Here is a 26237-nt window from a genome sequence, read left to right on the forward strand (position 1 = left end):
ACTGGATCAAATCAACTAGGCCTAGGCTACTTGAAACTGCGCCAGCTACCTCCTCTTCCTGTGTGCAAAATTGCGATGCCACACAAGGGACACATTTCAACAGCATTTCCACAATCATGACTTCACACACAAGTCATTTCAAAACAGATAAACAAAAACTCAGTGTTTGCAAATACATGACACACCTAAATACCAACCCATACCAATCTCATTGCTGTTAAGCAAGGAAACCCCTTACTTCCTCAGAGATACTAGTAGGACTGCCAGCCAGTACTGTCACCCAAGGTACCAATAGACCAGGGGAAATGAGAAATAATAATTTGACATACCCTTGTTAGTGATAACACATTGTTACTGTGTGTGATGTGGCTTAGCAAAGTCCTTATTAGCGTTGCTGTGGTTCTCATAGGTGGCGGAGATGTAAAGTCCTTATTAGCGTTGCTGTGGTTCTCATAAGTGGCGGAGATGTAAAGTCCTTATTAGCGTTGCTGTGGTTCTCATAGGTGGCGGAGATGTAAAGTCCTTATTAGCGTTGCTGTGGTTCTCATAGGTGGCGGAGATGTAAAGTCCTTATCAGCGTTGCTGTGGTTCTCATAGGTGGCGGCGCTGCAGAAGGAGGTGGATCAGGAGCAGAGAGAACGACTCCGAGAGGAAGAGGAGGCCCGTCGCCAGGCAGGAGAGTTGACCAGGAAGGAGAGGGAGCTGAAGGAGGCCAGTCACCAAGCAGCACATCTCTCTCACTCAATTACGTACGACACCCCCCAATTACTTGCTTCCATTCAAACTTATTCTTTATTCTTCTTGATTCTTGAAAGGCAGAGTCTGCAATTCTGGTGAAATGTTGTTAATATTTGAGCTAAACAGCCAATTAGTGTATTGGATTAGGATTGCGGACTGCATCTGTAAGCCTAGTTGACTGGAACTGTTTTTCTGCTCTAAATGAGCTATAAATGCAAACTTAAAAAAAAGAAAGCTAAATAAAATCAATAATAAAATGAGTGCGTGTCTTTTGACTGAGGCTTTTTGCCAAGGAACCTTAATCCCCTTGTTTATCCTCTTTATTTCACTTTACTTTTACTGGCTGTTTTAGTTTTTCTTTGTTATATATTTGCTATATGTCTTTGTCCTTCCCTTGTACCATGTATATGTTGCCATATGCTGTTTTTATTAATTAATTGCACTCATGTTCATTGCACTTTGTAAATATACTTTGTAATTCTGATATGAATCAAAATATTACTGTGTATTAAGAGTATTTTCTCATTCTTATAGACTGGTGTGCAATACTTCCTGTGTTGTTCTTGTGTGCTTTGAAGGGTAACTTAAGTCAAATGTATTGTGTTCTTCTCAGTAATGTAGCTGTGTGTCTTAATGTGTAAATGTGTATAGGTGTCCTCTGTCCGGGGAGCTGAGTGTAAATGTGTCCTCTGTCCGGGGAGCTGAGTGTAAATGTGTCCTCTGTCCAGGGAGCTCAGTGCTGAGATGGTGAGGTGTCGGGGGGAGCTGAGTGTAAATGTGTCCTCTGTCCAGGGAGCTCAGTGCTGAGATGGTGAGGTGTCGGGGGGAGCTGAGTGCCATGGAGCTGGAGCTGCTCCATCTAAGGAAGGACAGCAGCTCCAAAGCCTCTCAGCTCTGTCAAATGGAGGAGGAGATACAGCAAACACATGGCCTGTTAAAGAAGAAGAGTGAGACTGGTATGTTTCCACGGCATACACACACATGCCCCATTTAAAGTCAAATACAGAAATGGGTTTAGGTCAGGGCTCTCAAACTCCCGGCCCGCGGGCCAGATCCGGCCCGGCTCCTCAGAATGTTGCAAAAAGTTCCATTGATTTATATGGGCCACCCCAATGTTTACCGCTGCCATTGGCAATGGTTTTGTGCTTCCAATTCACATCTTTCATATCATTCCGCGAGTAGTCCAGTCATTTAACATAATGAAGACGTAATTGAAGTCAGCTACGCAACACGTGAAACTTCTATTTGCGTTAAGAACTATTTCTAGTCATGAAATGGCAACAAAATCATTAAAAATAGGTATTTTGGAGGAATGTCTTCTATCGTTTTGACAAGTAACCAAATAATAAGCGGGATAATGTATAGTCCTACGGTCATTATCGGAAAATAAATCTAGCTGTGTGTCAAAGGCAAAAGTTTCAGTGCGTATTCTGTGGCTCTGGACGAGAGTACTGACATAAATGATAATACTTAGTAGGGGATTTTTGTCCACAGTGTTAACAACCAGTTGGAAGTGACAGAGGAATTACTTTGTTTAAAAACAATGCAAGGCCGTACCACAGCGAAGGATGTATTTGAGCAACTGTGTGACGCAATTGAGCATGCTGGTCTGTCATTGAAGTCGCTCCGAGGAATAACAACAGACCGTGCACCATCAATGATCAGCATATCAGTAAACTATTCATTTTAGATCACTATAGATGGAAAGATGCTGCATTTTGACAGACAAATTAAATTGTACACTTGAAATATATTTATTATAAATACATTTATTTTATAAAATAATTCAGATTTTTGCTGAAACTTTATTCAGTTTTCTGCTTTGTTTTGTTTGTTTGCAGCCTTGTTACCAACTACACAAAAGTGGTGCAGTACAGCATTTGCTTTGAAATGTGCATGTATGAAGGAAAAATATCGATGTAGTTGTCAATGAAGACATTATTCCACTATTACTGCTGTATATGTCATAAGTATGTAAGTCATGGGCTATCAATGAGACAAAGTGATCCTAAAGAGCAACTATAACAGACATCTTTATCCAAAGAGCGTCTTGCATCGCCCAGGAATTGAAACTCAGGTCAGCTACTTGTTATTCAACAACACTAACCATTGTACCACTGATCACATATGGTAAATTTGCCAACTCAAAAGAGGTATCTACAGTATTGTGATAGGCAAGCCATCAGATCAAAAAGATCTGGCCCCCCACTGACCAGACTGTACGCTCAGCGGCCCCCCGGTAGTTTGAGACCCCTGGTTTAGGTGGTCTTATGCCATACTCACTACTAAGTTTTACTTAGGGGTCATGCAGACGGAGTCTAGTTTGCCTGAACCCGGAGAACCCCGTCTCCGGATAGCCCTATCGTGCAGACGAACGCATTGTATCCGCACTCCCTCGAATCGGGGGTCCAAAGTGAGTAAACTCGAAATCCAGTCGCGGTTGGTGTTTTCGTATGCACGCTATCCGCATACCTAATCGGATTGCCCCACGTGATCGCATCATTAGACCAGCCAGAACAACGGACACAACCGGCATTATTTAATAACTGAATGGGTTGCCATGGCGCAGTGAGTGTGGCAGCCAGTTATAACAGCTCTCCAGTTTAAAAAAAAAAATTCTTCCTATTACCTTGCTGCTTTTCCACGTGAATTTCCCTAACGGGATTAATACAAATGTATCTATCTATCTGTTGTTAGGAAAGGGATGACATTAACAAGCCACACTTTAATCTATCACTGTTTAATCTATTTGCATCAGACCAAAAAAAAAACAGTTTTTAAAAGTGTCAGCAATAGCCTATATGAGCAAATCTGACATGAAAAGATTTTTTTTATTATAGACGGAAGTTTCAAAACGGTCTGTAATAAAGATGAATTTTACGTTGGCTTTAGTCCTGCCAGACAACGATAGCGATAGCTACTAGCTAGCGTTAACGTTACTTCAGAGGTAGCCTACAGTACGTGAAGGACAAAGCCCTCAACAATAGCCTACATTTGTTGTTAGTAATAAAACCATGAAATTGGAAGCAATTGTAAACCATGAAACATCTAGGATCCACAGCACTTGCATTGTGGTCTCTCGTGCTCAAGCTCAGCATCTCCATAAAGCACAGGCATTTTGCTTTGTTGCACTGTTCTAAACTCTTTATTGTCAATAACAAATATAATTATTTTTCGCTTAACCTACAGTCTGCTCTTACCACTGATTTTATAAACCACCATAATGTGTTACTGTGCAGATTAAATGTAGGCTATGCGGCTAAGCTAAACGTTGCTAGTTGGAGCTCAACTACTGTCATATGTTACTTTATTAGCATGCTCCTGTCTTCTTCTCCGTTTTCTTCAGTTGTCTGTAGCACCTTAAAGTGCCACCAACAGGCGTGGGGGATGTACTACAGCTGAGTCAATCGGATTCGCTGGGTTCATGTGCACGCGATTTAAAAAGTTGATATGTGTGAAAAATGAACCCGGGTTCAGGCAAACTAGGCTTCGTCTGCATGAGGTCTTAGTACTTAGTTTAGTAGTTGACATACAATCAGACAAAGAGGTGTGAAATGGTTGAAACGGTCGCCATTTTAATTCTGAAGAATGACAAAGTTTGAATTTCATTGATAATCCTGTTGTGATTAGCCTCATTGCTTTGCAAACCATATGGTTGAAAATAGTGCGCTGGAATGAAGCAACAGTGGATCTATAAAGTAAGGTCATATTGTGACACCTGTTAGGCCATTATTAGGATTACCAACTTTGAAAGTAGGATAACATCTCCAACAATGCCTGCGTGTGCCACCAATTTCACCAACAGAAAAGTTTGAGTGTCCATGCAGGTTTCCTCCTATGAATGTCGCTCCCAAAGGCAAACACTAGAATCTTTGGTGACAAAAAACTCTGTGATCGCAAAAGACATTCATAGCATATGCATTATCCAGTCTCACGGTAGCATAGTAATAATTCTAAATGTCACACCCTTCTACTTGATAAATATAATGTATTTGTTCATTAATTTGCCTTCCAGTGGTTATGTTGGAGGAGAAGTTGCAGCGCCGTGAGTTGAATGAATGCGACTCGGTGCAGCGTACCGAGGCCCTGGAGCAGCAGCTGCAGGTGATGCGGGCTGAGTTTGCAAACACACTGCAGCATCTTGAAGAGTTGCGCACGGTTTTCCAGCATACACACCTCACCTCTCAACAGCAGCAGGCTGACATGGAGAAGCTCTCCGCTGCGCTCAGGTAAGCATCCCCTTCAGCCATCACCAGTACTATACGCTTTCCTGAAGTATCCTCATCGATCCTCAGTGTCTGATGTCTGGCCTAATACTATCTATCACTAGCTATCACCAGTACTATACGCTTTCCTGAAGTATCCTCAGCGATCCTCAGTGTGTGATGTCTGGCCTAATACTATCTATCACTAGCTATCACCAGTACTATACGCTTTCCTGAAGTATCCTCAGCGATCCTCAGTGTCTGATGTCTGGCCTAATCCTAATCCTAATCCAATACTCCGTCCCCACCCCTGGCCCTTCTCAAACATGTGCATCTAATGGTTGCAATTCCCACTGCAAGCATGTCAGCAGATCATTGGTCATTGGTGTCAAAGCAAGACACTGAACCCCTAACTGTAAATGTGCAGGTTGGCACCTTAGATAGTAGCCTCTGCCATCGGTGCCATCCATACGGCAGTTCTACAAGAGACAAAAATTACTTGAACTTGGTTCTATCACAGAAAGAAATGACACATTTGACACAGCATGGTGTTGCTTTTGCTGTAAGATAATCAATATTGAACTATGACATTCCATCCTTTGTAGTAGGGGTGGGGGGAAAAATCGATTTTTCGATTTCTCTCGATTCTCTCTAGAACGATTCTGTCTCGATTCAGAAAAGTTCATAATCGATTTTTTTTTTTACACATTCATTTTGTGTTGAAATGCAAGCTGCATCGATTATTGCATTGTTCATAGAAAGTCATAATTGTGACAACACAAAGTAGGAAGTGATTTGAGACTCTGAGTAGCAAACTCAAATGTTTTAAAAATCGAGATGCATCGATAATCGTTTTATCGGTTTAGAATTGATAATCGATAATCAGTTTAGAATCGATAATCGTTTTAAAATCGAGAATCGGTTTAGAATCGAATCGTTGACCTCTGAATCGGAATCGAATCGTGAGGTGCCAAGAGATTCCCACCCCTACTTTGTAGGCAATGAATGCATGAGAGAACTCCATACCAACTTAAGAGCTTGAACTATATGGAAACCACTACATGCAAATCATTTGCACCACACACACATTCTTTGGAATGTCTTCCAAGAGAAAAGAAGTTGTCGTGACCTTAGATCTAAAGCACCAAACTGACCATATTTACATTTACATTTAGTCATTTAGCAGACGCTTTTATCCAAAGCGACTTACATATGTGCAACTTACAATGTATACACATTTTACATTTTATATTTACACTGATGGCACACTGCACATCAGGAGCAATTAGGGGTTCAGTGTCTTGCTCAAGGACACTTCGACAGGGAATCGAACTAGCAACCTTCTGATTACTACACGACTTCTCTACCACTGTACCACTGTCGCCCCGTATTCTAACGAGAAGATCTAAAGCCCCAAACTGACCATATTCTAATGAGAAGATCTAAAGCACCAAACTGACCATATTCTAACGAGAGCTTCCTGAACAACATGAACCTAACCATCTAGCCATCATTTAACACAGATTGGAATACAGACCCAAAACTTTTCACTGCAAGAAAAAGCAAAAATCCTTGGTAGAGTTTGGAATAACAAAGTAACAAATGGTTCAGTCCTATTCATAGCTGGTTGCTATGACATCTGCTAACGTCTTATTCGAAGAAGATTAAAATGGCTTGGACACGTCATTAGAATGGATGATGAGGGTACCCAAGCAAATCTATGGTGAACTTACTCAAGGTAAACTGAACAGAGGACGGACGTCCAGTTATCAGCTACAAGGGCGAATGCAAACAGAACGTTAAGTCTGCAGAAATTGACATCAACCAAACTTGAACAACTAGCATCATAGCACCATATGGTGCAAACTAAGAGAAGAATGCCATTTGGAACATCAAGCCAAAAAGAGAAAGAAAGCCAATATAAGAAGTAGTAAAGTGATCACTGAAAATTCTTGGGCTCATAATCTCTCAATCAGAAAAGATGGTCACACAGGTGGTGCGTTTGTGTTCCATTGTGCAGCACTTAATGTCATCCATCTTGTGCAGAGAAAGTCAGGTGGAACTGGAGAAGAGGAACCATGACGTGTTCAACATGGATGCTGCACTGAAGGAACATCAGGACGAGCTACAGCAAAGAGCACAACTGGTATCTGGCCCGATCATACACATTAGCCACTTGGCCATTTTACCATTAAAATATGTTAAATCATTTGAATTACTTTATCTCTTATACAACTCTAAACTTATGTTCACATATTTCTGTACCTTATTCTACCTTTTCAGCTGGGCCAGCTAGATGTTTTGATCCGTGAGCATAACATGGAGATGGAGATGAAGGTTCTGCAGCTACAGGAGGCTCTGGAGAAGACAGGGGCAAGTCTAAAGGACAGAAATGAAGAGGTACGCAACATCCTTCTCACCCTCTACTCAGTCAGAAAATGACCATATGGTGATTTAACCTAGAAGAAATATTCATCCCCCTTAGAAGTTTTCACCTTTTTTTATTTTACAACATTGAATCATGGTCGATTTTAATTAGCCTTTTTTGACTCTGATCAATCGAAAAAGTTACTATTTTATGTCAAAGAAAAACTTCTCTGCAAACTGATAACTGATTAATCAGTATCCTGGCAAGTGGCACCAGGGAGACAAAATAATTCTCCAAACCACTCTGGGATAAGGTTATTAAAAAGTAGAAGTCGGGGATGGATACAAGAAAAGGTCCTAATCACTGAATATCCCTTCAGTTAAATCCATCATGAACACTCTGGAGTCTGAGGCCTGCCAGCACCAATAATCTGAGTCCAGTAAGAATGCAATTCATCTATTTTTTGGTTTAAATAAACTGTAAACATTTCTGTCTTTGTAAACATAGGTGTTGGCTACACACAGGTGATTATTTATGATCCCAGCGCGCAGGGAGAGGTCGTAGTATTTCTGCTTAAAATGCCCATTCTTACTTCATACAACTACATTTGGGAGTTCATGAATCACATACTAGTCATTAACAGAAGGTCTAAAAGGGTTCTTCCTGTTATCATAAGAACGGCTGTGTTTGCTAATGTGTGAGATGAGATTCAAGTCAACTAAGTCACCTTCACAAGGAAATGCCTGCCTTGATGAGAGGACTGCCGGATTGCATTTTCATTTCAATTTCAAATACAAGTATTGACATTTGATTTTGAAACAAATAAATTCCAAGTGAATGGAGAATTACATTGCCAATTGCAAAATGCTTTTTTGTATTGCATGACCAAATTGCACAGTGAATTTAAAATGTGTTGAGTGCATTTTAATTGGAATTAAGAGGCCAAAAAAAACTGTATAGCAATTTCAATGTTGGAATTAGTGTGAAAGAAGAATCACTAGTCACAAGAATCAAGAATCACAAGTTTCAGAGGCTGGAAAATCAAATGGATCGACTCTACTGATATCACTTAGTCAGGGGCGTAACTATAGGGGGTGCAGCAGGTGCGGTTGCACCTGGGCCCGTGGGTCTAGGGGGCCCGTAGCCGGGGCCTATAGACGTACAGTATATATGTCAATCTAAATAGTCGGAATAGCCAAGTCGCATTGACAAAAATACTGATGTATATACATATTCAGCGGAATGTGCGCAAGGGGGGAGGGGGCGTGGCGGCGGCGGTTAGCGATCTACCCCCATAATTTCACAGTTTTAAGTGTTATAGGCAGAATATGTGTGCGGGGGGAGGGGGCGTGGCGGCGGTTACAAACATGAAAAAAAAAAGGGTACGGGACTGTAAAATGTTTGGGAACCACTGCCTCTCGCCACTGACTAGGGCCCGTCATAATAGCCTGCACCTGGGCTCGTGGTAACTACGTTACGCCACTGCACTTAGTTAAAACCTGTTAGCACCCTAACACTAGAAGAGCGCTCATCAAAGCAGACCTGTGGGATTCGGATTACTCAGTGCAGACAATGCACTGAGAGTAGATTCAATTTGACGTATTGCGGTAAAATGTCTTGTGTGATCACCCATTGCTCACAGGGCCTTTTCTTTCTGCTGCTGGTTGTTTGAACACAAGCAGACTTGTCTGACCTGACAAAGGGGTAGAGGATTGAAAGACATGTTAAAACCTCAACATGTTTCTGACCCAACACCACATTATTACTCCAAAAATGCATATGAGGTGGAATATGCTTCCTAATCAAAGCAGATAGCTGAAAATTAGGTTGATACGGCTTGATAAGAATAATGTGATTGATTGATTTGAAATATTTAACGTGTTAAAACAAAAAGAACGCAATTAACACAGCTGCCTGGGTTTTGTTCTTAGTTCTGTTAGTGCAAATGTAATGGTTAAAATATCTGGGGGCATCGTACACCTAACATAGAGCTTAGGTGAATTCACTAGCTTATTGTGCACTTACAACTAACCCAACGAGCTACACACCACATTCTATCTACCGGCTGACCTAGCTCCCGCCAAAATATTGCCTTCCTCAAAAGTCCATGTTTCCTATTCTCCACGTCTTCATCGGTCCGTCCAAATCCCTTTACACTTCACGTGCCTAACATATAACAAATATGCCTTTCAAGCTGACAGTCAATTTTGATGGCCTTGGTGGTTTTATTGTGAATCTGTAGGTCACAGGAGAGACTCTGTGTTCAAAGTTAAAAAGGTGCCATTTAACAATAGTATTTAAATTGAAATATACTTCATTTGTGTTGATTCTACATTAATTATGAGATTTTACATTTAAATATCCAATCTTCAGTGAATAATCATGATTAAACAGCCCATTGTTATTGACTGATAGCACTGATACATATAGAAGCAGACAGAACCCCCTGTCCACACATGCCTATCTGTCATGCCCGCACAAGACAGATGTCGTCACAAGAACCATTCAGGAGATGACCGTAAAATTGCACTTCTGTATGCAGGCTGCCTACTGGAAAGATGCTCATAGCTGAGCTAGCTAACATTAATCAGCCAATGCTTTGCCTGCTGGGTAAAGGGGAGGAGACAGTTTGGGTCGTCTGTTAACCCCTCCTCCTTTTGTGTTATCCATCCCTCATCAGGTCATCCCTTCCAGAACAGCTGACTCCTCTTTTCTGCACTGATCAGACTGTTTCGATTGGTCTGTGTGCTGGACTCACCAAGGATGACCCAGTCAACAACAACACTGACCTCTGACCTCTCCATGAACCCCCTCACCTACATGCTGGACCCCAAGGGGTGCATCAGGAGCAGACAAGATGATCTTTTGCTCCCCGTTCAAACTGTGGCTCTACTGTGAACCGTGTGACATCAGCTGAAGGGTTTTAAATGATGTCTGTGTTGGTTATAATTATTATAATTATTATAATGTCAATACACACATGTGCAGTGGGGCTGGGATGTGGAGATTGGCATTTTGATAGCAACCACGAGTGGGACATTTTACAGTCAGATTTTTACCAAAGTAAAAGAAATGACATTAAACATCTCATCAAAAGGGAAGAGCTGATTTCATAGCCATTAAGCTATTTCATTTATGGGCATTTTTTAATCATCTTCATGATCATCTCATTTAGAGTGGGTAGGATAAAAAAAAGGTATACATTCAACCACTTTCAAACTAAATCTCTTCCAGTTGAGTCCATTCACAGTATTCTGGCACTGGAGCAACTACTTGGCACTCACCGTGAAGATTCTTAAACTCTGAATCAATGTTTCAGCATCTTTAGTAGTGCAAGTTTACATGCACGTTATTTACATCTATTTACATCAGTGATGATGAGGGCCCCTCAAGGCAGCCTCCATGTGTAATAATCATGACCGTCATCATTTCAGATGCCTTAATGTTTTATGCTAATAAAAGTCTTTTTTGTCAAAGAAAATAAAGAGACATTTTGGAAAAGTCTATTTTTTCGTCAACAGTATTCCATGTTGATATAGTCACAGTTAGTGTTTCTGGCAGCGCACAGGGTTAGTTTCTTCTTTTACTTTTAATGCCATCTAATTTTGAAACACTTTGGAAAACTGACACTGAACAGGAAAAGACACGAGTTAAGTCTACATAATATACATACAGAAATACACACTAACAGAACTAGGGAGACATTCCACAATCGAACATTAGACACAGAATGAAACATTAACATCCTCACTAACATTTGCACAGCACTCTGGGACGAATTACATCACACACACATGGAAGAGCGCAAACCACCTGTCCGCTACAATATCTATACCATGGTTAAAAAATACTATTTACTATAGTAAAGTTGAGTGTATACAATAGTGTATATAGTATTCTATAGTATTTTGTCATATGGGCATTGTGAACTGTTGGCAAACGTGTCTTGGTGTCTAGTTGACTAAATCCAGTAGGCTAAAGCTGAAATCGTTTCCATGATGATATCAACGTTTGCATGGTTTGACATCATCTATGTAACGATGTGTGCCACTCCGGCTTCCTCGTAGTGCAGGATGCAGAACAGGTCATGTGACTCTGCCCCATCACCACGACCAAGGGCTTGGATCTTACAGGCAACACATTTGAAATCTTGCTTTAGATCAGCAGGCAACGACAAGCTGAGATCTTTCTTAAGAGAAATACCTGTGTGTTGACAAGAACGGAACAAAATCTTAAAGATGGCAGGGGCCATTATTGAAAACATGAGCACGAAAAAGTTGGTGATCGTCGGAGTTATCCTCCTTCTTTTCCAAGTGTTTTCATTTATGGTGGGAGGCTTAATAGGTGAGTAATGTCTAAGTGCGGACAGGAGCTAGTGTGGCTAGGATAGCCTTTTGGTTATTTGGCTCATGAAAACATGGCTTTACCGCCATAGCCCAGTTTGGCTGATATCGCCACTGATCTGGCATGCTACAATAACGTGAGCAAAAAGTTGGTGGTTGTTCCATCTTCTCCCGTATGTAGAAAAAGTAGCTTACAAGTATAGCCATGTAAGAATACATACCGAGTTTGAAATCAGGTTACCACCTAATGTCTTCGTCGAACAGACAATTCCGTAATACCGACAGCCCACCTTTCATGTAAGATAGTTTCAGCTTTTCCTAAACAAAAGTTACTCAAGCTGAGAACAAAGTTGTAACGTTATTGAGCATTACAGGAAAAGCAGACTGTTGAAGTCATTTGGGCTGAGCTGGTCTTTTGCAGGGTTGCATTTTATAGCCTCAATTATTAATTTGTCATGCAGTCTTTTAATTCGAAATCCGTACATGACCATTGGAATGTGTAGGCTACTCTACTCTGAATTGCACATTCACAATGGTATCCTGCAGGCCTGTGCTAGCCTAAGAGTTATTTAGCTTCTTAGAGTTGGTAACGTTGGAAAACTTCGATCAAAATTGGCCAGATTTGTTTAGGCTAATATCACATTTTCGTTTTGAAGCGTTAATAATGGAGTTGATCTAGTTAGTCCCGAAAAAAAGTACGTTCATAAAGCGAACTTGGCGTCATTTTCATTGGTGTGTGTATACTCGTCTGCACCTTTGTGGATTCCTTTCTGAAACACTGTCTTGCGTGTATGCGACATCGTTTTTGTTTGCATTGATTGTTCAGAAGGAACCCCTTCCAAGCCTATATTTCTCGCGCATTGATTTATTGTACATCTGTCTGTGTGTGATTCAAACGTTTAACCCCAGTTGTGAATTTGAAGTGAACTCTTTAACTACTTGGAAAGGGGAGTTACCGGGAGAAAAAAAAGAAAGGCCGTTCGCTTTTGTTTGATTTCATGACTCCTAATTCCTTTGTGGTCGCTCGGTGGCCCGGGAAACTGGAGTAATTTAATTTTGTAGGGAAGACTTCCAGGTAGGCTACTTACAACAATCATTGCAGCAAGACGTGCAATGTCGACTCGCTTTAACCTACTACGCCATCATGCCGGACAGCTAGACGCGGCCTCAATTCCGACCTCAAATTGTTGACATCAAAGCGATAGAACAGACCTTTCTATCTACACAATAGTTCATGAAAAGGCAGTGTAAGTCTACATGGAAAATACATCCTAGCTGCCGCAGGCGTTGTTTGCACGACGCAGAGAGTTTCTTTAACCCTTTAGCGCCCGTGACGAACATTCCATTTTTGGTGCTGAAAATCTAAAGTAATTCTTGAGTATATTTCGTACCACCAATGGAATATACATCATTTGTTTACATAATCAGAAGGTCTAGTTCTATGAAATGGTGTGAAATACATATGGTAATATTTCTTTGGATTTTAAATTCATTCTCTAAAAAAAAAATCAACATATTTATCTACAAGATAGAAAAAACTGTAGAGTGTTTGAAATACTCCGAATTTTGTGGTTTGTTAAAAAAAAAAAAAAAACGAATGGGGAATATCCGTAACTGTTAAAAAGTTCTAATACATTTAGTGATCAGTGTAAATGTGATTTAGAATGTTGTCACAATTCCTATCTAAACACATTATCTTTCTCACCAAAAAAGTAGTCATACAAACTGATAAAGAAGACCTGGTTTGCCTTTATTTGATCTATAAAAATAAAACCTTGTATTTGTATATAAAATATTCAACAACACATTTCCAGGTCATTTTAATGTGTAGTAAAAACAACTTCTAAATACATCTCTATGAAAACTAATTAGAGTAACTAGAAAACCGGAACTGGATACCACTGTAAATAGTAATAAAAACAGACATGATATTACATTTAATTTCAGCAGTCAGTCTATGTACCAGATTAAACATCACATTTCCTTGTGATACACTCTGGTATGTCAAATCGCAAAGCAGTTTTTGTCTGCAGGGCAGGCAAACTTGGCGCTGTGGGGTGTTGCAGAAAGACAGGACCTTCAGTTTTTTTTTGTAGTGGCATAGAACACCTCGCAATTTCTCCTTATTTGATTGAACTGAGTTAGATGCACAGTCAAAGGTATCTGACTCCCTCTTTGGAGGTCTAAATACAGGCGGATTACCATAATCATCCAATCCCACTAGCTGTCACTAACACCAACTACTCCCTGAACAAAGCAATAGAATATTTAAGCGGCCTCTTGAGACATAGGTTGTCCAGGTGTTCAGTATGGTGTAACTAAAAAAATATATAGCTATTTACAGCAATGTTTTCCACCACCTCATGCATTTCCTGAGAGCATTGCTCCTTGCTAAAAACTGGTCAGAGCAGTCAACTCCATTCATAAAATTGTTGTAGCTATCAGTGACTTTTGGTTGTCACAACTGAACATTCTTTTAACTATGATGGTCATTGACGCTCTCAATGGAAGTTAACACAATCACTGGGCCAGTTATCTCCCCCCTGCTGTGCGAGGCAACACACCGTCTCTTTCCCATCACATGCTCCCACGTTCCTGCCCACTCTTGAGAAGCCTTTTCTATTTTCTGCAGCCGTCCCTGTCGATGGTGTTCCAAGCTGGAATAAATCTTTGATTTGAAGTATCTGATTTGATTTGAAGTTTAAGAACGATCAAAGTACAAGTAGTAGCCGTCTGGGCACGAGGGCATCAGTTTTGTCTGGACTTCAAGTTAAGTTAAATAGAGTTGCCATAAACATTAAAGACTTCAAGTTAAGTTAAATAGAGTTGCCATAAACATTAAAGGCTTTTCCTTCCCATTAATACACTGACAAATAAAATGACTGTTTGTAAAAATACAAATAAAATAAGTGAAATATTCAGGTCTAATAATCACACATCTCTGTCACGGCACACTCAGATGACAACATTATGTCTGGTTTCATCGCAGTCACAGCAATACATCATGGAACTTGGAAGTTGTTTAACGACATCAGCCAGCAATTTCTTTTAAAACCTTATTGTCTCCACATGTAGCGACCCTGGGTCCGGTTAGTTTTACGTCCAGACAAAATCTGTTTTAATCAGTCCAACTGACTGGGGTTCTGTGGAGTTGAATGCGTTTAGCGTCCGAGGCCAAAGTTCTCTCCAGTTGATCTTTCTCGTCGCAACACCATGGCAGTTCGTCCATTGTCCTTGTTTCGCTTGAAAAGCCGCTGCTGCTCGTCTAGTGTCCTCTTCTTGCTCAGGAACAAAGCTAGTTACCATCTGCCTCCTCTCCAGCAATGTAGTCTTACCCCGTGCTTTCCAACTGTCACCTGGCCCAAACCCTGCTCTTCCACTCTGTACCTGCCCCATGATATCCCCATGCTGTACTGTGCCTTGTGCATATTGAACCGCTTCTCATGGATTCCATTTCCTCCCTGTTTTTACTGTTTTAGATTTAAGATGGCCTCACCAATGCAATTTAATGTATACTCCCCTGTACCTTTTAAAGTAACACTATGCAACAATTTGACACATGGTTTTATAGGCAACTAGTTTTGGTACCATCATCAAATTCATTTTGATAGCATATGGTCATGTGAAGGACAGATAAACACCAGTGTCTTCCCCACTAGCCATCCAAGATGCCCTATGTAGTTCTGTGTACCGGGCTGGAACCCCTTGCGAAAATGGAAGAAAAGCTTTCACACGCATGACATTGCCAGCTATAGTGCCAAAAGACTCCAGTTAGCGTGTTGGCAAGCTTCTATCAGTGTCAGCTGGGCTGTTGGAGGTTTTTGCAAGGTTTTTGCATGCCTTTTTAGGTAGTTAGCTTACTAGTTTTGGAACAGAACTCCGTATATCGCTCTCATAGCTAGATCAATGACATTTAAATGGATCGTAATTAACAGTAAACCCACTTTTATTTGCAGAGATTTAGAACACTTAATTATTGGTCTTTTACCTCATTTACCTAACTTATGGAAATTACTCTTTGTGACTTTCGCAAACTATAAAGCAAGCGCCCATGTCTGCTATTTTTGTGCACAAATAACGACAACGCGGGCAATCTGCCTCATTTTTTATGACTACAGTTTGCCAGCTAACTTGCTAGCTAGCTACCTTGTCTGAGGGTACTGTTAGTCTGAGAAGTCAGAGCCAGTCTGAGGAGTTGGTTGATGGCTAACTATTGAGTGCTGACTAATATTTACTGACTATATATTTCATGTACGTTTTTCTAACGTTATAGCTTATACTAATGTTCCATTGAAGTAATGAGTCAGCCAGACAGCCTATCCTGATGTGCTGTATCCCACGCAGCCAGACAGCCTATCCTGATGTGCTGTATCCCACGAAAAGTTTGTATCAATGGGGAAAGCTTCTGCCTCGACACTCAAACTAGGGCTGTGCAATTAATCGAATTTTGATCGTGATTTAAATTTTTGGGTCAAACGATCTCCAAACTCATATAATCGAGTTGAAACGATTTATTTGCGCAATTCAGTCCTTCCCCAAAAGCATTCAACGCGGCGAGAGGGAGTTAAATATTTAACTGGCATGTGGCATCAGGAAATATATGCCACTGGCAGGAGGCGGGACATGCCAGTGAGCCGCCAATCAGCAGCATTGACCGTTGACAGCCAATTGCACCGACGTTCATGCAAATACGACAACACAGGCTCTAGCCAATCAGAGCACGTTTATGGTCACGGCTCAAGAGCGCGAAGCAAAAAAAAAAGATGGCGGACCAAACTCCGTAGATAGTCGTATTTGTACCTAAAAGTTGTTTGTTTGACTTTTTTTTGCTTATATTTTTATAAAGTTACCGAGAAATGTAACAATGTAACACTGTACAATGTAAAAACCCCATTATTGTAACTCAAAAATATGTCTGAGCTACCTATCATTCACTTTGAATGGGGACCCATCAACCTTGACGGATCAACGCATTCCAACGCATATAGTGTGTACACAACAAATACATTTTTTAAGGGGAAATTTTGAAGTTCTCAGTAAATAAATGCATCATGTTTTTCAAACTCAAAATTAATTGTTTGAATAATCGTGATTTCAATATTGACCAAAATAATCGTGATTATGATTTTTTCCATAATCGAGCAGCCCTAACTCAAACCTAACTTTGCTTTCGGGCAAGAATATTGTGAATAGAAATTAGAATTACATTTTTTTGTTTTGTTTTGGAACGCCTTTCACGTTTTAGATGTCCTAATGGTCCCACAGTAATATTGTGTTGATCATTTGTGTATGAAACCAATGCCTTTCTAAAAGCAGCATGTATCGGCCATGATGGTCCTTTTGGGAGAGGGTCAGGAAGGGTGCAGATGAGACACTGAACCGTCAGATAGAGCCAGGTCCACAAGGCATGGTCACCAGTGTACAGGAGTTGATATGGAAGCTTGTTGTTTCTTTTACCAATCATGTGGCAAACACTAATATGCATGCCATGACTCTTTGACAGGGTACTGCCTAGCCTTGAGCATCTACAGAAGGAAAATCACACGGATGGAAAAGGGCTGGCCTACAGGGTTGTGATAGACCTGATGCCAAGTTACTTAGGGGTTCATTATCACATGTATGCTGATAATTAATTTTCTTCCATACCTGTAATTTAAGAAGGTCCAGAATAAAACATTAATCTCAGACAATTAGGACAAATATGAAAGGCAAAATTAACTTTTCTCTTTATATTAGTATTATAATTATTATATATTATAATAAGTGTCGTTTGGCACTGCCGTCTGTGCAAGCACGGCAATCCAGACTATTCTCATTTGTAGTTCCACGTTGGTGGAACGAACTGCCTAGTACTACCAGAGCAGGGGCGTCCCTCTCTACCTTCAAGAAGCTTTTGAAGACCCAACTCTTCAGAGAGCACCTCCCTTCCTAACTGGCACCTTGACTAGTGCTTAACTTGCACTTCAGCAGTTACGTTCCTGCACTTCTTTTTCCTTCGTTTTTCTATTTCTTATGTAAAGTAGTATTTATTGTTACACCAGGTTTTTTTGTATTGCTCTTAGCTTGACTGTTCTCTCCCTTGTACGTCACTTTGGACAAAAGCGTCTGCTAAATGACTAAATGTAAATGTAAATAATAATAACTCCCATTCTGGGCACTGAACAACTTTTCTTGTTACTTTTATCTTCGTTTCATATTGTATTTTTTTTAGGAATGCAATGTGATTGCATCTTCTATGTATTATAATTCGATCCATTGTATGTGTGGATTTGGTCCACAGCATTTTCAATATATCAATATATACTATAAAAAGGCATTTTCAATATATACTATATTCCCTTGTTTTCCTACAATTCACATTAACTTTATGTGGGGAGTGGCGATATCTCTATGTAGCTAACAGTTGTGTCTGCAATGTTCAGAGCTCATGAGTTTTAAATTTTTTTAACATCTCGGCACCTCTGAAAATAGGTTATTGAGAACTGTGTCTTTACAGATTATTGTTGCCGAGTTCATGCTAAATAATAGCATATGTAGCACTTTGGCTTCAATGTTTTAGATGGGGAGGGGATATAGAAATGTCCTCACAAACTACCTCAAAGGTGCCTGCCAGTCCTCAGGCCTGAGAGGAACCATGGTGTCGCTAGCTGTTATATCCTTGACCGTGTGTTGTGGGCTCCTGTCATAAGTTTAACCATTGGAAATGTCAGACAACACCCAAAGTTTGATTGCTCATTTGGTTGGTTTGTTCTTTATATGGTCTGATGCCTGATCTGTGCTTAGATTTTTACAGTTGTTTTCATCAATGGCAACCTGTTGGAATGGCTGATCGTGCCTTCCACCTGTTTTTGATGTGGCTGGGAAAGCAACGCCCCACTTTACACAATTTTACATTTACATTACATTTAGTCATTTAGCAGACGCTTTTAGCCAATAGCGACTTACATATGTGCGACTTACAATGTATACACATTTTACATTTACACTGATGGCACACTGCACATCAGGAGCAATTAGGGGTTCAATGTCTTGCTCAAGGACGCTTCGACAGGGAATCGAACAAGCAACCTTCTGATTACTAAACGACTTCTTTACCTCCTGTACCACTGTCGCCCCCAACTTATCAGCTTGGTTCTCTGTACAGGACGTATTCCCATCAGTGCTTGTCAACCAAAGACTATGCTCCACGCCTGGTCTATAATCTTCCATTCTACCATGAACAAATCCTATGCTCAACAGATTGTGCCAATAAACCAAGAAACCGTTAAAACATTAAATATTTATGGTGCCTATCACATGCTAAAGATGTTTAGGAACGTTCATTTGCATGATATTGATTATTGATTGCTGAATTACAGCTTCTCTTGTTGACCATTTCACTCTGGATCAGTTTCATCTTGTAACTAAAAATCTAATTCAACTCTAAATCAAATTCTTCTCTGCTGGAAAGACCGCCATTTTCACGATCAATATTACTTCCATTGTCACTTTGATCATTCATAAGAATTATAGCTACTTGTACCGCTGTAATTAGCGTATGTCGTCACTTACTGGAAGACGCCATTTTTAATCTGCTTCATACACCGCTGAAGTGGGTATTACTCAATCATAATGGCAGACAAGGACAACCAATCACAAAGACAGGTTTGGTTCTCTTTGGATTCTGGGTGGACAATTCTCAATTGAAACTGGTCCAGTATTGGGTTAGAACGCTCTAGCCGGCAACCCCCACAACCAATGGGCACGCCCACGAGGCCTGCAGGGAATGGAAGCAGAGCACTGCACACACACACACACACACACACACACACACACACACACACACACACTGCCCCGCTGTTGCACATCCACACCACCCATAGGAACAATGACTAAACCCTGAATCAAATATTATATGGACAGGGTATTGCGATACCTTTCTAGTGTTGGTATACCCTGAAACACTAGTATGTTGTGTGTAATTGTATGTATTAAAAAGTTATGCTGTAACTCCATTTAAATAGTGAATATATATATTCTTTTTGTTTTTCCTACAGCACCAAGCCCAACCACCGCTGTCCCTTACATAGCTACGAAGTGTGTTGATGTCGTCCATCACAACCAGAAGAACAATAAATGGTTCTCCCCCTGGGGTCCCAACCAGTGCAACAAGATCCGGGATTTTGAGGAGGCCACAGTGAAGAGGATCGAGGCCAATAATATTGTGTTTGCAGTCCACATCCCTGGACCCAACAAAGAGATGAGCGCTTGGTTCCAGTTCATGCTGGTCATCCTCCAGTTTGACATCGCATTCAAAATGTACAACCAAATTGGTAAGCAGTGGAGCTCATCATCGGCTCCTTTTGGGTTTCGTTGATACAGGAAGTCCGTCTGTTAATATCTTAAGAAAAGTAACTGATAACTGCTGTTTGTGTAAGCACAAACACATCTGTTACATCACGTATGATGTTCTATAAATATTACCAAACAATTTGAAAACAATTTTTCAGTCAGTCCTATGTATTTAGGATATAATTCACTCAGTCCTATGTATTTGGTATATATGATTCACTCAGTCTTATGAATTTAGTACAGTACCAGTCAAAAGTTTGGACACACCTTTGTTGTTATTGGCACCCGTGTTTTTTTAACTTTTATTATTTTCTACATTGTAGATTAATACTGAAGACATTTAAACTACGAAAGAACACCTATGGAATGATGTACTAAACAAAAAAAGTGTTATCTATCATGTAGAAAATAATAAAAGTAAAGAAAAAACTTCTTCAAAATTGAAAAGGTGTGTCCAAACTTTTGACTGGTACTGTATATATGATTGTTTGCAGAAGTTTGGGCACCCTTGAGCAAAATATGCATTTTGTTGATATTTGAAGAAGTTAAAAATGAGAATTTCTTTACATGTTTATGCACTTTTTACTGTATGTTAGTGCACTTTTTATTGTATTAACTTAAAAAGTAATTGAATTGTTTATGGTTATAGTTCTTGGCAGGTGCTTTTGCCCAAAGCAGCTTACACCATACCTACTACTTACTTAGTCCTTTGTTGCTTCAGCGATATAGTTCCTAGTTGAATATGATGTTTGGCCAGAATATCCAGAGAATGCATCTTAAAGCCCCACAACGGAGCACATGGCATGGAGCTCCCCTTAAGGTAGTTACGGTAGTTACCATTTATGCTGCTGTCGTAGATGTTACTTGCCGCTCTTATTAGCTGGAAAAAGGACCAATTCAGTATGTTTGCAGCTACAGCTGTACAAAGGTTTGCACAATCACAGCACACAAGTCAAGTAACACACAAATAGCATGCTAAGCTAACAAAACCTGAACCAGAGACAATATGCTGCTAACACCTGGCTATGAGGGAATGCTAACGGACAAAGCACAGCCAACTATCGCTAAATTCCTTACAAATCCTGGAATATCCTGACACTAGAGAAACCTGGGTGGCAAGCTAGCCAACAGAACTATCACAATAACATTACAAAGAAGCCGACGTGAGAGCCCTTATTACTATCTTCAATGTTCAAGCGTGTTACAACAAGCTTGCTAACATCGCTAACGAGATGTCTTGCTAGCAGCTAAACCTAGCGAAACCTGTTGAAATTTGCTTACCGGTACTTTGTTTATGACAAACTAGCGAGTCAACAACTTTCTTAACACAGTCAAACATCAAGCAAGTGCAACACATGACAGCAGCTAAGTTATTTACTAGTCCAGCAGAAAAACAGCCAGCTTTGAGTTTTACTTGTATCCCCTTGTGTCTCCTACCTGGCGGCTCCAGAAACGTACATAGCGCAGTAATATGCCTACGGACCCTGGTATGGCAATGGCACAGAGGCCATTCTCCATATTAAACGTCATCGTAGCGCCAACATTTTTTAAAGCTGTTATTTTAAGGTACAATTGTTCCATAGTGTTACTTTAAGCATCTAGTGTGGGAAAAATCTAGCTTCTTACTGATAGACATTGTGACCTTCCACGTTTCTGCACCTTAAAGAAGTACTCAAAGGACAATGGGCCTCATTCTCGAAAGCAGTTTAGATGAATTTAAGAAGAATTTCTTCTGAACTCCACTTTCGCTGTTTTAGGAACAAATTTGGCATTCATGAAAGTTTTCTCATCTGAGATTCGTTCTGAACTTCAGAAGAATTTCAGAACGCGAAATAGCCGTAAAATCGCCCAGAGTTTTCTTGAATGCAATTCCTCAAAAAAAACACCAGATGCCCCACGGGGCGGCTCCGTGCTAGAAGGGTTAATGGCTGAATTTGCGAGAAATTGTTGGTGATTGCATTGACATCCACTCTACAGACATCCTCGGATTGAAATATTTATAATAATAATAAATACGAGAATATTTGTATCATTAACAATTACGTTTCACATTTATAGTCATGATTCTACGAGGCATCGTGATGTCCTAAAATAAATAAAAGCACCACACGAACACTGCAAATGTAAGTGAATAAATAAATAAACACCAAACTCAATCGCGTTGATATAGCCATAGTGGAATAGGATGGACACATCCTGCAACAGTACCTCCACCTCTGCACCGGTGAAGTTAGATCTACGTTTACTCGACCAGTGCTCGCTTTCCGCTACGACATGACTCACTTTTGACTTGCTTTCGCGTGGATTCGGTCGTTTCTGACTGCACACGTCACTCCAGTTGCGTGCCCTTATAAGGAGCTGGCGGGGCGTGTATGTATGCAAATCCAGGTGCACGAGAACGCGCGTTCAATTTAAGAATCCTCATTCGGGGGAGCATTGCCGAGAACACTTCGGCTGCGTAAGAACCCATTTTCAGACGTTCGTGAATCAGGCGATCTTTTCTTACGTTGGTCTTCCGGAGTCCGTAAAAAAACATTTCAGAAGAAACTTCAGAAAATGTTCGAGAATGAGGCCCATTGTTCTTGAAGATCTTGAGTTTTGTGGCCATTTTTGAGGTTTTAAGACTACCATATGTTTCTAAGTGCTGCAAAAGCTCCTCTTTCTGTGAGTTGCCATCTGATGTTATGTTACTTCACAGATGTCAGTTGTCAGTTGTAAATCAGTGCTCGTTGTTGTTTAGCATTTACTTTCATCACCTTGGTCTTGTTGGTGTTAATCATCTATTGTGCAATGGTCGCAAGATCTGCCGATTTTGTATGTCTTGAAATCGTTGTTGAGATTAATGCTACACAATACTTACTTAAACCACACTTAAACCATATTTGAAAAAAAATCAATGATGAAATGTCTATACCAGTATTTATTAATTATAATAACATATAAATTATTACTATACTGGTAACGATGATGCCAATAACGAGTTGCGTAAGACATACATTTGTTCAATTTACTTTTTTTTTTTTTTTTTTGCATTGGCTGCTTTTTTCCACTTCTCTCAAGACGTACTGTGAGACTGTTCTCCTCTCTCTCAAGACGTACTGTGAGACTGTTTGCAAGAGTTACAGAATATACAGAAGGGAGAAGAGTAAGAGAAGAGTAAATAGATTAGGATTGTTTCCCCAGTAAATATTGGGCTTTTCCCCCATGTGATGTTTTCAGTGGTCTTCTGTCTGTTAGCCCCATGTTTCACTGTTGCACAAGGCATTCTGGCACCAGGCACCTTGGCCAACTGATATTATTGGGGGTCACTTGTGAGTGTATTCGTGGCTGTATTTTTCTGGCCTCTCTTCAGAACCAGTGTCCTTTTGCTTGTCATCATGGTCAGATCTAAAGAAATCAGCCAAGGCCTTAAGCCAGGGACACACCACCCTGACATCAAAGAACTAGCAGCGACGAAAGGTCGACTGTTACGTCACCTGTGTCCGAGCCAAAAAGTCACTCTTGAACAGACCGCAAAAGACTACAGCCAGAGTGGCCATCACAACCCCCTGTCCTTAACCCAATAGAAAATGTGTGTGTGTGGGCTGAACAGGGAAAGAAGTGGGTTCATGCGAGGAGCAGATTCAGCCATGCAAGATCTGTCAGGAGGAATGGGCCCAAATCCTGCAGAGTGTGTAGTGCTGAGCTTGTGCAAGGCTATTTCAAGTGTTTGATACAAGTTACACAATTATTCCACCAATACCTCTAAAATATTAACAAGGTGTATGTAAACCTTTGACCCTCTGAGAATGTGATACAATAAAATGAATACCAAGAGGTGATTTGTCAGATGGTGCTGTGTCATTGGACAAAGTGTATGCGTTGTAGCGCCATCATGTGGCCCTACACATAAGAAGATGTTCCTGATGTACGTCAGGTTCAGACCCCACCATGACGCAGCTCAGCTGCAGCTTGTTCCATGGGAGGTCTGTCATGCTGGACATCATCTGGGTCATGGACAACCTCTTCAGAGACGATGCCATCAGGTTGAAGACATAGACAGTAACGTGTGAAAAGCTCCTTTTATGGATTTGCATTTTGCTTTGTATATTTGGAGTACTTGTAATAAAAAAAAATGGTAAAACATACAAAATGTTGGTCTGTTTTTGCCTGTTTGATCGTGTGTGTGTCCCCTTTTAGCTTTTTCAAAGAGATGAAAAGGGTCTTTATAAGGTAGCACACACACACTTCCAATGAGTAGCAATGAGCATTCCAAACCATTGCGTCGGACATGAGGTCTCAGTGTTGTGAAGGATGGCCGTGTTCCCTGGGATGCTACACTAGGTGCATCGCTATGGCAGCTAACTTCATTTGTCAGGAGGAGCTAATATGATATACTCTGAAATACAAACGTGCAAACAAGACATACTTCAGTTGACAAATCACAAATCTTGATCTTGTGAAATGATAATCAGTTCCACTTCAGCGGTGGAGAAGCTAGCTAATGTGTGAGTTGAGTGGATATATCTCTCAGAGCCACTGAACAAGCTAGCTTCTGAGTTATGTCTTGTTGATTTGAATACAAATAATATACTGTAGTGTACTGTTACTGTAGCAAAACATGGGTTTGACAAAAATGCATTTTATATCGATATTTATAGACAGGCAGTAAAATAAAATGATCCTCCGGGTAAATACAACCTGCTAGGTAGTCATACAATCTAGTTACTTAAGCTAGCTACTTGGAGCTTACTAGTGTAATCAGGTAAAAAAAAAAAATGTTTGTTATTGTATGAAACTTGGTTGTATGAACCTATTGTATGAAACTAAAATGGTTGTCATGGTTCTATTATCTGTTTTTAATATGTTTTATGTTAACACTGAGGAGTTAAACCTGTACTGTTTCTTTAAGAGGCTGCGGTTTGTCATCGGCACTGCGTCACTCTGTCTGTGGTGGCTGAATTGAGGAGAGGTATTGGTGTTGTACTAGTTGCGCGTGTCATTCACTGTGGTTTCTGTTCATTGTTTCAACAGAGGATGGAGCTGTGGTGACCATTGATGTGGGTTTGGCCTATAGAGATGATTCACTCAGTGAGTGGACCCAGATGGCACACTCCATTGAGCAGCGGAAGTTGAGCTGCAATTTCACAACAGAAAAGGTATATAGAAAGCTATTTCTCAACAGAAAAGGTATATAGATAGCTATTTCTCAACAGAAAAGGTATATAGATAGCTATTTCACAACAGAAAAGGTATATGTATAGATAGCTATTTCTCAACAGAAAAGGTATATAGATAGCTATTTCTCAACAGAAAAGGTATATGGATAGCTATTTCTCAACAGAAAAGGTATATAGATAGCTATTTCTCAACAGAAAAGGTATATGTATCGCTATTTCTCAACAGAAAAGGTATATAGATAGCTATTTCTCAACAGAAAAGGTATATGTATCGCTAGTTCTCAACAGAAAAAGGTATATAGATAGCTATTTCTCAACAGAAAAGGTATATGTATCGCTAGTTCTCAACAGAAAAAGGTATATAGATAGCTATTTCTCAACAGAAAAGGTATATGTATCGCTATTTCTCAACAGAAAAGGTATATAGATAGCTATTTCTCAACAGAAAAGGTATATGTATAGATAGCTATTTCTCAACAGAAAAGGTATATGTATAGATAGCTATTTCTCAACGGAAAAGGTATATGTATAGATAGCTATTTCTCAACGGAAAAGGTATATGTATAGATAGCTATTTCTCAACAGAAAAGGTATATGTATAGATAGCTATTTCTCAACAGAAAAGGTATATAGATAGCTATTTCTCAACAGAAAAGGTATATGTATCGCTATTTCTCAACAGAAAAGGTATATGTATAGCTATTTCTCAACAGAAAAGGTATATAGATAGCTATTTCTCAACAGAAAAGGTATATACTGTTGATAGCTATTTCGCTGTGTGCTTTTCATTACTTTGTTACATTTCATCCTGGTTCCTTTGTCATAGCCTTTACACAGATAGCCATGTCATGTATTTTCTGGTGGGTGTATTTTGTTTGTTGGTGATTTGGTTGAATTGTTTTTGCCCTCAGATCATAGAAAATGAGGGACGATACTATGAATGTGACCTCTTGCCTTTTATGGAAGTGGGCAATGTTGCTCACAAGTACTACCTTCTTAACATTCGACTGCCCGTGAACGAGCGGAAAAGGGTGAATATCGGTATTGGAGAGATAAAGGACATAAGACTAGTGGTGAGTATAACTGGTGGCTC

At 40.1% G+C, this 26237-nt stretch overlaps 2 protein-coding genes across 2 annotated transcripts in view; both read left to right on the forward strand.

The window, feature by feature from the left end:
- Positions 1–10792, forward strand: part of ccdc18 (coiled-coil domain containing 18) — a 35538-nt gene extending 24746 nt beyond the window's left edge. Inside the window, exons 15-20 of the mRNA XM_042703083.1 lie at positions 598–749; positions 1531–1694; positions 4754–4967; positions 6990–7089; positions 7227–7343; positions 9992–10792. Coding sequence (XP_042559017.1) covers positions 598–749; positions 1531–1694; positions 4754–4967; positions 6990–7089; positions 7227–7343; positions 9992–10033 — 789 coding nt within the window. The 3' untranslated portion in view covers positions 10034–10792. The remainder of the gene's footprint in view (positions 1–597; positions 750–1530; positions 1695–4753; positions 4968–6989; positions 7090–7226; positions 7344–9991) is intronic.
- A 557-nt stretch (positions 10793–11349) lies between these two features.
- Positions 11350–26237, forward strand: part of wls (Wnt ligand secretion mediator) — a 34240-nt gene continuing 19352 nt past the window's right edge. The window contains exons 1-4 of the mRNA XM_031560512.2: positions 11350–11655; positions 19691–19966; positions 24999–25123; positions 26056–26217. Of these exons, the coding sequence (XP_031416372.1) occupies positions 11550–11655; positions 19691–19966; positions 24999–25123; positions 26056–26217 (669 nt within the window). The 5' untranslated portion in view covers positions 11350–11549. The remainder of the gene's footprint in view (positions 11656–19690; positions 19967–24998; positions 25124–26055; positions 26218–26237) is intronic.

The sequence above is a fragment of the Clupea harengus genome, chromosome 22 (assembly GCF_900700415.2).
Source record: "Clupea harengus chromosome 22, Ch_v2.0.2, whole genome shotgun sequence".
Classification (NCBI taxonomy): Eukaryota; Metazoa; Chordata; class Actinopteri; order Clupeiformes; family Clupeidae; genus Clupea; species Clupea harengus.